The 13,090-nt window shown below is 42.1% G+C and overlaps 1 protein-coding gene across 1 annotated transcript in view; it reads right to left on the minus strand.

Annotated features, from left to right (window-relative positions):
- Window positions 1–13,090, minus strand: part of MUC2 (mucin 2, oligomeric mucus/gel-forming) — a 58,678-nt gene that overhangs the window by 19,936 nt on the left and 25,652 nt on the right. The window contains exons 21-29 of the mRNA XM_039536606.1: window positions 12,976–13,083; window positions 12,535–12,714; window positions 9,857–10,096; window positions 7,630–7,786; window positions 6,343–6,471; window positions 5,511–5,661; window positions 4,235–4,278; window positions 3,385–3,567; window positions 23–1,075 (exon numbers count right to left, since the gene is read on the minus strand). Of these exons, the coding sequence (XP_039392540.1) occupies window positions 23–1,075; window positions 3,385–3,567; window positions 4,235–4,278; window positions 5,511–5,661; window positions 6,343–6,471; window positions 7,630–7,786; window positions 9,857–10,096; window positions 12,535–12,714; window positions 12,976–13,083 (2,245 nt within the window). The remainder of the gene's footprint in view (window positions 1–22; window positions 1,076–3,384; window positions 3,568–4,234; window positions 4,279–5,510; window positions 5,662–6,342; window positions 6,472–7,629; window positions 7,787–9,856; window positions 10,097–12,534; window positions 12,715–12,975; window positions 13,084–13,090) is intronic.

Below are 13,090 nucleotides of genomic sequence, written 5' to 3' on the forward strand. Positions count from 1 at the left end.
ACAGTTATTGCTCAATACTTACTTGTTGGAATATTGGTTGTGGTTCCTGTTGTAGTAGTCGATGGTGGCACAGTGCTAGTTGTAGTGGTTGTTGGTGTGGTGGTTGTCGTTGTGGTGGTTGGAGGCTCAGTGGTTGTAGTTGTCGTGGTTGGAGGCTCAGTGGTTATCGTTGTGGTGGTTGGAGGCTCAGTGGTGCTGGTTGTAGTGGTTGTCGTTGTGGTGGTTGGAGGCTCAGTGGTTGTAGTTGTGGTGGTTGGAGGCTCCGTGGTTGTAGTTGTAGTGGTTGTCGTTGTGGTGGTTGTAGGTTCTGTGGTGCTGGTTGTAGTGGTTGTTGTGGTGGTGGTTGGAGGCTCAGTGGTTGTAGTTGTCATAGTTGGAGGCTCCGTGGTTGTCGTTGTCGTGGTTGGAGGCTCCGTGGTTGTCGTTGTGGTGGTTGGAGGCTCGGTGGTTGTAGTTGTGGTGGTTGGAGGCTCAGTGGTGCTGATTGTAGTGGTTGTCGTTGTGGTGGTTGGAGGCTCAGTGGTTGTAGTTGTGGTGGTTGGAGGCTCAGTGGTTGTCGTTGTGGTGGTTGGAGGCTCAGTAGTTGTAGTTGTGGTGGTTGGAGGCTCAGTGGTGCTGATTGTAGTGGTTGTCGTTGTGGTGGTTGGAGGCTCAGTGGTTGTAGTTGTCGTGGTTGGAGGCTCAGTGGTTGTCGTTGTGGTGGTTGGAGGCTCCGTGGTGCTGATTGTAGTGGTTGTAGTTGTCGTGGTTGTAGTTGGGGTAGTGGTGATGCATGGTTGCCCGCAGCAGTAAACCTTGATCTCATAATTGAGGCACATAGGCATCGGAATCATGCCCCCTGGTACTTGGTCTTTATTATTACAGATAAGCCCAGTGGAAACATTACATGTCACTTTTTGTCCTAAATCTTTAATGGGGACGCCAGGCAATAGCTGTGCTCTGCATGAAATATTTAGTGGATTCTCACATATCGCTGAGGCGTTCCATTCTCTGATTTTCTCATAGGTTTCATAATCACCACCGTGTATGCCATATTTTGGGTAACTCACATCAATCCAGTCGGACCAACAACAACCTACAACAATAATGGAGCACAGAATTTAGAAACATGCATGACATAGTAGTGAAGTAAGCAGTGCTGAGGATGACTCATTGGATGTACATTGGTCCAAACCAAATCATTAGTGCAAACACAAAGATCTGACATGAGAGCAGGATTATGATCTCATCTACAACAGTTTAAATCACAAGTGCTGCACTGCAAGTCAATAATGAACTAGCATAAAAATAGTGCAAGAGCAGAATCAGGCTGGGAGTGTGCAGTATTGGTGTTTCTTATGCACAGAAAACAATGTAGCATGAACAGTTACATGTAAGAGTAGAATGGAAGAGGGAACAAGATCAAGTAGGCACTTCCTACTTTATCTCACACCCTGCTGTTAGTTGCTTTTCCAGCAACTCGCATCTAAATTCTGTTATTGCTACAATGAATTAACTGATATAGTATAAAGACCCAGAACAAAGTAGCCATAAAGCAGTGTTTCATCGCCCAAAGTAGGCCAACAGTGGTTCATCAGGTAAAGGGACACTATGCTGAGGTAGTATGTTAGCAGAATAGAGAGGTATCCATGATAATGAGATATTGCAAGCCCGAGCCTCTGTATGCAATCGCTGTGCCATGCATATACTGAAAATATAGTCAGTAAGTCCTGCTGCAGAGAGTTAAACAAATACACATTCATGCTTGTGTGGAATCAATACTTCTTATAATGGAACTTGTGGTTGTTACTGACGGATATGATACTGGATGGGGCGAGAAAATAGATGTAAATATCCAAATAATTTATAAAAACATATTTAAAAGTAGTAAAAACATATGCCACCTGACACACATATTGCCTCCTGTGATAATAAACTATCTGAGAGAATCCAAATTTTGGTAAGTTGTATAAAATATAGACTGTAGAGCAGCCATTCTCAAAGCCGGTCCGCCGCTTGTTCAGGGAAAGCCCCTGGCAGGCCGGGCCGGTTTGTTTACCTGCTGCGTCCACAGGTTCGGCCAATCGTGGCTCCCACTGGCCGCGGTTCACCGCTCCAGGCCAATGGGGGCTGTGGGAAGCGGCAAGGGCCGAGGGATGTGCTGGCTGCGGCTTCTTGCAGCCCCCATTGGCCTGGAGTGGCGAACCGTGGCCAGTGGGAGCCACGACCGGCCAAACCTGTGGACGTGGCAGGTAAACTAACCAGCCCGGCCCACCAGGGGCTTTCCCTGAACAAGCGGCGGACCAGCTTTGAGAACCACTGCTGTAGAGAACATCCCTCGTTACAACACAAAGGATTCTATCCTGACCACTAAAGCCAGAGCAATTGTTGCAGAAGGGTGAGGGTGCAACCTGGCTGGATTTCACAGATGCATTTTGGCTGATTCAACTGGAAAGCCACTGGGCATCTGGAGGAGAACATGGCAGACTGGAGGACATAAAACCCATCAAAATAGTGCAGCACCTCCTCCTTATGTGCAGCCTTGCTCCATTAAACTGTGCGAGGGATGCAGAACAGCAGAACCATATAGTCCCCACTTTGGGACATGCCCAGTGTCAGTGACAGCATTAGAAACCTCTTGTCTTTGTGACATCGTTCTCTTTAGCCCAGATGTACGAGGGACTGCAGATCTCAGTGCCATCACCCCTATACCTCTTTGTGCCCTTTTGAAGGGCTAACCACAATCTAGGGAGGAAGGCAGCTCCTTGTTCTCCACAATACTGCAGCACCACACAGTGTAAATAAGAGCACAAGGATCCTTGCCGCACCTTGCCCCCACTAACCTCCTCCATCCCTGCTTTGGTTAGGCACAATAGCAATCCTTTCACTCCTCTCAATAAGCAATATCAACTCAGCCCACTCTGCATGTTCTACATTCTAGATTTTTAAAATTCCACTTTTGCTGCTTGTCTTTTTTACAGAAACATCAGTACTATTCAGTGGAATTCACACCATAGGACAGAAAATCCCCTCTAGGACTGCAGATATCGAGGAATACTTGCAAATATGATAAATATTATGCATATCAGGGAAGCAGTTATCATGCCTCCTGCCCAAGCCTTACATGTGGGAGAGAGTGAGTTTATTCAGATAATGCCATATTCCATAGAATTTTGTGACATATTCTGGAAGGCTAAAGAAAGTAGAACATATTAACTCAATCTCTGCTAGAGTTGCCACTTTTGGCTGGCCGTATTCCTAGAGGTTTCATCATGTGACAATCTTTAATTACAGATTAATCTTTAATTCCTGGAGACTCCAGGACAATCCTGGAGGGGTGGTAATCCTAATCTCTGCTGTTAAGGCAATTCTGTCTATAGCATATAGTTATTGTTAAATTCTTACCTGGTGTAGTCATTGAAGTTGACACAGTGGTAGTTGTAGTGGTTGTTGGCGTGGTTGTGGTGATGGTGGTGGTGGTGGTTGTGGGTGTGGTAGTAGGGGGTGTAGTGGTTGTTGGCGTGGTTGTGGTGATGGTGGTAGTGGTTGTGGGTGTGGTAGAAGGGGGTGTAGTGGTTGATGAGCAGGCTGCAAGAAAGAGATTCATTGTGAGTTATTCTTCTATAAAATGATCAAGTACAACATGGCAAGACATTTATGAAAGTGCTTAAGGTAAATATCAGTGTTTGAGTGTTTGAGAGGTGCAACTTAAGAGATATAGCTGTACCTAAACCATACAAACCTCATTAATTTATATTTGTATTTAGGAGGAAGCTAAGGCATATCTAATAAAGCCCTATGTAGGTGAGATACATAAACTAATTAGCAAGAATAGAAATTTCATTTAGAAACAGGGTTACTAAAATACTTTCTAACACAGTAGCAGATCTAACATAATAATGAACTTGTTATAAAATACCACATATTCTTGAGGGTTAAGTGGCTTCAGCTGAAAATTAATAGTTAGGATATTGGGGAAGGGGCATTGTTTTAACAACACCGAAAGAAAGGGGCAGTTGTTACACTTTGATCTTAAATCAGCCTAATTCATTTTCTTGTCATATCCTTGGATGTGTGAGTGATGACTATGAGGTTACAAAGTGTTACCCAATTTTACTTTTGTGCAATCCTGGTTAGAGCTGCAAAGAATCATTCAAAATCATTACTAAATCTCCTGTGGAGACAGATGGAAGAGATACATGGCATTCCTTTTCTTTCCATTTCCAGTTTGCAAAAAGAATAAAATGCAATTTACCTGGGTCAGTTCTGCACACAATATTTCCTGTTGAGACGCAGATACTAAAAGAGACAAAATTCAGTCAAAATGAATATTTTTGCAAACCAACAGCAGCCCCTGCAGTAATTTCCCACGAATCCCTGCAATTAATTTATAGCAGGGGCTAGGAGTCTAAAAACTTAAAAACTATTTTATCACTCAAACTTCACCTCATGAGACTGGATATTTCTTTGGCAGTTGTTTTCTCCAATACTGACAATTGCTATTTTCTCCCGCCATAACTACCAGCTTTCCTTCCTTCAAACACTTCTCCTTGAGATAATTAATTACCCTCTATCAAGAGCAGGGAAAATATAATATGACTAACAGCCACTGCTCTCTTAAATCATTTTGCTCCATCTCTGCTGCACAGCATCCTTATATCTCAACAAATTACTGATCAGGGGTATACTGAGGAGGGCTGAGGGTGTGAGGGAACATGGCCAGAGACATCTGTGCTTCAGTGACCCCCTAGCTGGTTCTATCTGGCAAAACTTAGAACAGCGTAAGGGCTGCTCTACGTGTAATTTCCAGATACGACATATTTAAAGTAATATTTAATGCCATTATCAAAAGATTAATGGACCATCATTAACATGAAATATAATCAATTTCAAAACATGAGTTAAAAATAGTTTCAGGTACTACATCTGCTCTTGAGTTTTCCTGTCAATTTTTGCAGTTTTACAGCCACATGTTTCTATTAAAAAAAAAATCTCTCCTCTGCTGTTGCATGTAAAACATACATGAACAATAGGTGCAACTGACTTTAGTGAATAATTGAAAATGACTATACATAATGTCCTGTTAAATTCACAATGTAAGTTGAAAAAATATAGGTACTTTTATTTCTCAAGTCTTTCCCAGTTATAGCAATCTGTGGAATTACTTCTAACAATTGCAGGTAAAAAAAATGCACAAAGAGAAATGTGAGTAGAAATAGATGGCGTTCCTTTGAAATCCGACTGTATTGTGGTGTTCCCCCCACCCACTATTTTTGTAAGGCAAGATCTTCATCTGTGGTAAATCAGCATTTATATGGAGAAGGGCCAATTCATACCGAGGTTCTTGCAGGTAATCCGTAATATTACAGCCTTCATTCAGGAAAACACGACAGCATGGTCTGTTCACAACAGCAGTTAAGCGTGTGCTGAAGTCCCATTGAGGTCGATGGGATGTAAGCATGTGCTTCAGTAATTTCCTGAATCAAGGTCTCAATATGCATTGCTCCATCCCTTTTGGAATTTCCACATACCATTTCTGACAAACTTTGTCTGTGGGTACTTCTTCGCCAACGTGATAACGAGTGCCATTTCTAATATAACAGCCACATTGGTCTTCGGATACACATGTGTTGGAGTCTTCATCAAAAATGGATTTATCTCCAGAGCATCTGGGGTAGCAACCTGTTGACCACAAATGGTCCATTTTGTAATATTAATAAACATAAACTGTTAACTTAATGATTACATTCTCACTGGAGGCCTGTTCTAAGGCTCACTGAAGTATGAAAACTCCTTCTGATTCTAGATGAGGCCCTGGATAATGAGCACTTCCAAAAGTGGTGACTTATTCATTGTAAATTCTGAATATTTCCCATTGATCCATCCATTAAGAAGCCAATATTTACCAGCACGACAATGGCTGACATATCAGTTATTTCTTTTTGCAAGGATGCAGAAATGCTACAGTATCTCAGTTACAGCAATGTGTAGCTGACATAGAAAAAAATAAATAAAAAGTTTAAAAGAAATAATTAAGCAATAAAATTCTAGTTTTTCTTTACCACTGTAAGAATCTTTTCTCCCCCCTGAGGTACTCTTAAAATGGTATTGGTCAATGGGGATGGTGGATCAATCTTATACCACAATTCAGGAAAATACTCAGGCATGTGCTTAACATGTATCATCCCCATTGATGTCAATAAACAGTATATTACACCACACCAAATACTTGTGCAAGATTATAGATTTAGGAATGGCCAGGCAATCAATACATCTCATTAGCTAATAGCTCCAATTCCATCAAGTAACATTTTAACCAAATCTTCATGATATGCAATACAAAAATAATCAGGAGTTTCTTACCTTCCAGATATGGCAATGGGAAGTTGGAGATGACATTGTTAATGATCCTGCAGGTCACAATATGACGGCCACAAGGCTCATAGTGCCATTCGCACTCATTACGCTGGTTGTAGTAATCACAAAATATTGCTGATAGAAAACAGAAGCTGATCAAAAAAACAGCTGACAGAACAGAATGCCATTCCCACCTCTGACCATGCCAGCCAAATGACCCTACACAGTGCACTGGCAGCAATATTTCCCTTGACACATGGGACCTGGGTTTTTTCTTCCTACTGAACCTGAATACAGAATACATGAAACTCAGATTTCATATTTAACACCACTGTTGCAGAAAACAAATGTTTGATTGAAATCACACAACTACTCAGAACCAATTTTGAATTCAAGCTATCTGTTGGAGTGCTGTGATTTTTATTTTTTTTAACTTCTCTGGACATCTGCAAACCCTTAGGGCTAATAGTGCGTATAGGCTGAAACCAGTTTCACCCAAATATATCATATGGAGTAGTCACATGGTGTTCCTCCAGTAAACCCACATGGACATGCACAAATTCTTCAAACCTGAACCTTGTTCATGAGTGCATAACAAGATGTGAATGGGGGAAAGCTTAACACATTCAAAACCAAATTCCTCAAACCATATGGTCTATGAACCAGTGTGAATTGCCACATGGCTACAGAATAAAATTTGCAAGATTTCTGAGATGGGAAGTGATGTACTGTGTGTAAGAAGAAGTCCCCACTGTGAAAAGCTTAGTTACTGCTCCTACTGGTTGGATCGGTGGAAGTGTTTCCCGTAACTAATTTAGTATGATCACCATCCCAACTTGACTTTTGGTGTCAGTAGCTATATGCAAGAGGCACATACAACAGCCTAAAATGAAGTCAATGGGGTTTTATGAGTATAACTTAAACACAGTTTGGCCTAGTGGGACTAATCACAGGCTACTGTGCTATATACAAAATGTAAAAAAAAATAACAATTCTAGGGAGATTTTGCTGATTAGATAAATATGCTGGGAATGTCAGTACACCAGTAGGCACACACAATAGGAAGGATCATTTGAAATGTCATTTAAGGGTCAACCCATAGTGACAATTTAAATACACTGAACTCATTAATACAATAATGGGCATCTGCTTATACTGTGATGGTGAATCCTTTCTACTATGTGCCATAGGATACAACCCTGTGTCAATGATTGCTGCAATGATTAAAAACTTTGTGATATCATTCTGATAGGTCCAGTTGTACACAGTGGGAAATATTTAAAAGTTACTCACGGCATATATTAGGAGTTCTCCAGAAGACACAAACTCCAGTCTTATTGCACTCATGGGCATAAGCAGCAACTGCAGAACAGAAGCACTCACAGTCTCCACCACTGTCACAGGAGCAGGCATCATGAACACAATTTTCATAGAATGGAGCAGGGTCCACCTGTTGGGGAAACACATGGGGCAGCTGTTAATACCAGAGCTCTGTTTCCAATCTGGAATCTCAGATGGAAATCCTTTAGACCAGAAGTTGCTTACTGTCTGTCATGTAGCACATCTGAACTAGGTTAATTTCCATTAATTTTTCTTAATTTCTTCAAATGTGTTTATGGGAAAAAAGGTAACTAAAAGAAGTGTCTTGTGCATTGACCATATCTTCTGATGTGCATCATTTTAGCTTAATGACAAAAAAAATGTTACTCTCAGCACAGGACCACTGTACCAATGTCAAAGCAAAATTTTATTCTATTCTGCATCCTGCATTATCAACACAATTGTCAGCTGAGTTCTGAAGCCAGACTCTTTATCAATAAATATGATGCACAAAGTAGAAACAAACACTTCATTGAATTTACAAAGCTGGTGATTAGAAAAAATGTGGTTCCACTGGCAAACTGAACTATTTGGACATGGAAGTTGCTGAGGGAGAATAAAAATAAGACAATTAGGCCTGGTCTACATTGGGGGGGGTCGTCGAACTAAGGTACGCGACTTCAGCTATGCAAATAGCATAGCTGAAAAAAACTACCTTCAAGTTTCACCTCACCCATCTTGCGCGCTGATCGTTCGTTTCGCTCTCCCCCGCTCCGCCGCCCGCCGCCGGTGTGGTGGTGGTGAGTCGACTGAGAGAGGAGTTCAGAGTAGAGTTAGATATATCGCGATGAGATGAGATATGAACTCCGACTCTCGATCGCGCGCGCCGACGACCCCGGTAGAGTATAGTATAGACCCCTTATTAAAGGTCATTTTTACAACTTCTCTTCTAACCATAACCACATTCTGAAAACAATTTTGTTAACCCTCCCTTCTGAATCTATCTACTATTAGGATAGTATACTTTAGCCTTCAAAAAAAAATCCCTGCACTTAAATTTTCCTCCTTTTACAAGCACCTAGCTTGGACACTCTTCAGGGTGCCATAAGAACCTCATTCAGGTTCTCTTCTTCTTCTTTAAAGTGAATTAATCTGCTAACTCTATCACCTTCTCCAATCTACTCTACTTTATGGCTGCTAATACTACTGCTGATCTAAAAGAAAATTTGATTGAAGTCAATGAAATTTTCTCTTCAGTTAGTTAATCAGCCAAGTAATGTACATCTGCCAGACGTACCATCTGGTTGCAGAGAGGAAGCAGAGACAGTTCTATACCTGCCTAGTGTTGGTGATTCCTGTCATACATTAGCAAATGCTTTTTTTTCCACTTTGGCTGATCAGAGGGAGAACCCAGCCTGGGTTTTATGCCCCCAGAACAGCAGGAATCACAACTCTTTGTGATTCTTCTTATACTTATAATGTGTGTGAAGCACTCTGATATGTGCAAACTGTTATTATTATTAAATTATTATTACACTTCAATTGAGGGACACGGCTTAGATAAATTACATAACACTATGTATACCTTGAGCCTAGAACACTGTGTTTTCTTATTATGATTGGGTTGCATTTTAATATGAGATAGGGTGATATAAGCATGCTTAAACTATGAGCTGATTGATACCAATTATCACTTAAAACAAGGAGAATGCAATGCAACAGATGGAAACATCTAAAGTCTGTCCATAGTCAGAACCATTATCTGCGATTGGAGATGGGGAGGATCCATAAAAACCCAGTGATGTATTGGATAGGGATCCCAGTCTGCACGCTAGAAAGGAACCTCCATTCTATATGTAAACAGAGTATTACTTCTGTGTGGCTCACAAACAATACCATGGCAGGGAATTTCTCCCAAATTAGAACAAATGGATGCTTCAGTCCAATCTATGAAAACATACCAAATCCCTGGTTTGAGTATCCAAAGGAATAGCGGGTGCTTGAACATCTAACTTTCAAGTGTAGTACCTGTTCTTATCAGGGGGATGGACTTGATTATCTCAAATGTCTTTTCCAGTTTCTAACTTCTGAGGCTACTATGATTAACTATTCCCTCACTCAGATGTGCAAATTCAGCCTTCCTCTGTGTCCTTGCACAGAGGTTCACCTGTAGGTAGTAGCCACCAGCCTCTCTACTAACCTTGGTGTGACAATCTTTAAAGACATCGCTCCGGATGATGCGGCACTGATTCTCTGCCCAGGACTTGCGGTGAGGTTTCAGATTGCAGGGCAGGATCTCATCCACCACATCAGGGCAGGAGTTAGACAGTTTCCAAGAATTACCAAACTCCAGAGGATTGGTCACCAGCAGCCCGTTCCTTGTTGTGAAGTCATTATTGGACGTGTCATCAAAGTTGCCACACAAACCACAGATTTTACCCTGAAAAAGCAAAAGATGTTTGATTTCAGAACATGTCATCATTTTTTTAGTTTACCCAGTAAGTGAGCACCAGTAGAGTTAGAACCAAAACAAAGACACAAAGTGAGGGAACGATTTCTCCCTATAACTTACTTGTTTTCATCTTTACTTTAAAATCATGTGTATAAATTAAACTTATTTTTATGTGTTTATCTCCCTGGTTAGCAAGCTACCAGGTAGCCCAGGCAAGGAACCTGTGTATTACTTTCTTGCTACATACAGTATCTAGTAACTATATCAGGGTGGACAAATTTTTTGGCCCGAGGGCCAGACTGAGGTTGCAAAACTGTATGGAGGGTCGGGTAGGGAAGGCTGTGCCTCCCCAAACAGACTGGTCCCCGACTCCTATCTGACTCCTCCCACTTCCCACCCCCTGACTGCCTCCCTCAGAACTCCCAACCCATCCAACCCCGCCTGATCCTTGTCCCCTAACTGCCCCCCTGGGATCCTCCGCCCCTAACCACCCTCGGTACTCCACCCCCTAACCAAACCCCCCTGTTCCCCACCCCGACAGGCCCCGGGACTCCACACTTTATCAAACCCTCCCCCCCCCCCCCCCCCCCCCCCCCCCCCCCCTGCCCTTCCACCCCCCCCCCCCTGTCCCTGTGCCCCCCGTGGGACCTCCCTGCCTCTTATCCAACCCCCCGGCCCCGGCTCCCTTACCATGCCACTCAGAGCAGCATGTCTGGCAGCCACGCTGCCCAGCCAGAGCCAGACACGCTGCCGTGCTGCATGGCAGGAGCGCGCAGCCCTGCAGCCCAGAGTGCTGCCCGCATGGTGGCGTGACTGTGGGGGATTGGGGTCAGTGGGGGAGGGGCCAGAGGCTAGCCTCCCCAGCCAGGAGCTCAAGGGCCGGGCAGGACAGTCCCGTGGGCTGCAGGTGGCCTGCGGGCCATAGTTTGCCTACCTCTGAACTATATCTATATTTCTTTGCAGCCTCCCATTCAACTTATTAGGATTCAAACAGCGGCTACACTTCTCACCTGACAACAAGCCATCTCTTTACAGTGCATTGTGGAATGCAGCAACTTAGCTGCATGAGTCCTATTATATAAATAGGAGTCACATGACTAAATTTTCCAGTACACAATGCATTGAAATTTTAGCCCTAAGTCTACTAAATGTTAACTTTGAAGAGTTGGCTAATCATCTTTAAGGCAGATTTCCATCACTTGCAAAGAGTAAGATGGAATAAGGAAAAAATGAAGCATCCTTGAATAAAACTTAAAAGCCAGTACAGTGGCTTCAGTGGGTTTTGATTGGCTGGCATCCTTCTAGTTAAGGATGTGGCTGCAATAAAAACTAGGAATCTTTTGCCTCACTTTTTCTCCTCCCTCCATTTTTTTTAAACCCTACTCAAGCTACTACAAGGTTTCCAGCAAAGTGTCATGAAAACATTTACTGCTTAGGAAAACAAACTAAGCAGTGTCATAAATGGGCACAAGTATGGGGTCCTAAAATGTGTGCACAGCCCCCAACACTCAAAGGGCTGGTTGAGTCTCCTGCTAAACAAATCAAATGTTTTATAAGGGAAGATGTCCGAGTTGGAAGCATTTCATCAATGAAGAACTTTTAGTTTCTTTTCAGACAGGTCCCTTACACACAGGCTGTGAGATGTTGCCACACTTTGCACTACTTGAACCACAACTGCATTTCCCCAAGGTAAAATATGTTGCATTATTATTTGAGAGCTGGGGTTAGTCTGTGGCAATCTTGTAAACTTTTGTTTTGTCTTCTATTTGGGAATTACAATGTTTTAGCCATTTCTTTGGTATTAAGGGTCATACATATACAAAATACAGACATACACTATATTATTATATATAATAAATAAATTGTGATTTAATGGTGAAATGCCTCCAAATAAAAGTTGGCCTCTACCACTGCTTGAGAGATTAAGCCTAGCAATATAGCTCACAATATGTTTATAGATCGTCTGGAAAATAGGGCCCCTGTTCTGTTTTTCACTTACTTTACAATATAGAGCAAAGTTTTGGTCTATAATGAGTCAAAAATGATGTCTGGGGTCCCAAGAGTTTATTCTTTTGGGGTCTGATCCAAGTCAACAAGAATATTTTAATGAACTTCAGCAGGATTTGTATTAGAGCGTTAATGTTTACACCTACTGGAAAACCATAGGAACTGCTCATCCATATTGCAATAGTACACAATACACCCACTGGTATTGTTGCACTGGATCATACCATAAGAAACAACATACAATGGCACCCACCATCATTGGTAATGCAAGATATATATGAATCATCAACATACACAAGATTTAGGGACACTATTAAGAGTAACAATAAAGCACCATCCATATTTACTTGCATTCAACTATTCATAATCATATCAGCAGATTTCATAATATTTTAGAAAAAAGGCTTGGAGCTGCTCACCTTATAATGAGGAACCAGACTTATGAAAATAGTAGTCTTCTTATCCCAGATGAGCATCACACCATTGCTGGCTTCAATAACAAGATAGAGCCCCACTGTATGATTCCGATACTGTATATGGTGGCCAACATCTCGCTGAATTTCTACATATTGCTTGTCCTCAAACTTCAGTTCGGTTCTCTGAAGGACAGAAAGAGAAGGGATATAACAGCACTGGCTTCATAGTAAGGCAAGCTATTGGAATGATGATGCTGATGGACTTCATTGTGAAGCTAAGACTGCCAAACCACTGCCTAAATCCTTAGCAAGTGGAAATCACATAGTTCCATTTACTTTAATGGAGCTATGCCAACTTTCAATTTCAAGGAACATGACTACAAGCAAAGGGCAGTTTTGATCAGCTGCATTCTAGGGCTGAATCCATCCAGGGCCACCACTCACCCCTAGAAATATTTTAATAGCCTTTGAACAGGTGACTCCAGTGGTTCCACATGGTACATTCACTGTGATGATACTAAACGAACCACTGGGATCCTCGCCACAATAATCCTGTTGA

The sequence above is a fragment of the Mauremys reevesii genome, linkage group 4, assembly GCF_016161935.1.
Source record: "Mauremys reevesii isolate NIE-2019 linkage group 4, ASM1616193v1, whole genome shotgun sequence".
In the NCBI taxonomy this organism is placed as follows: domain Eukaryota; kingdom Metazoa; phylum Chordata; order Testudines; family Geoemydidae; genus Mauremys; species Mauremys reevesii.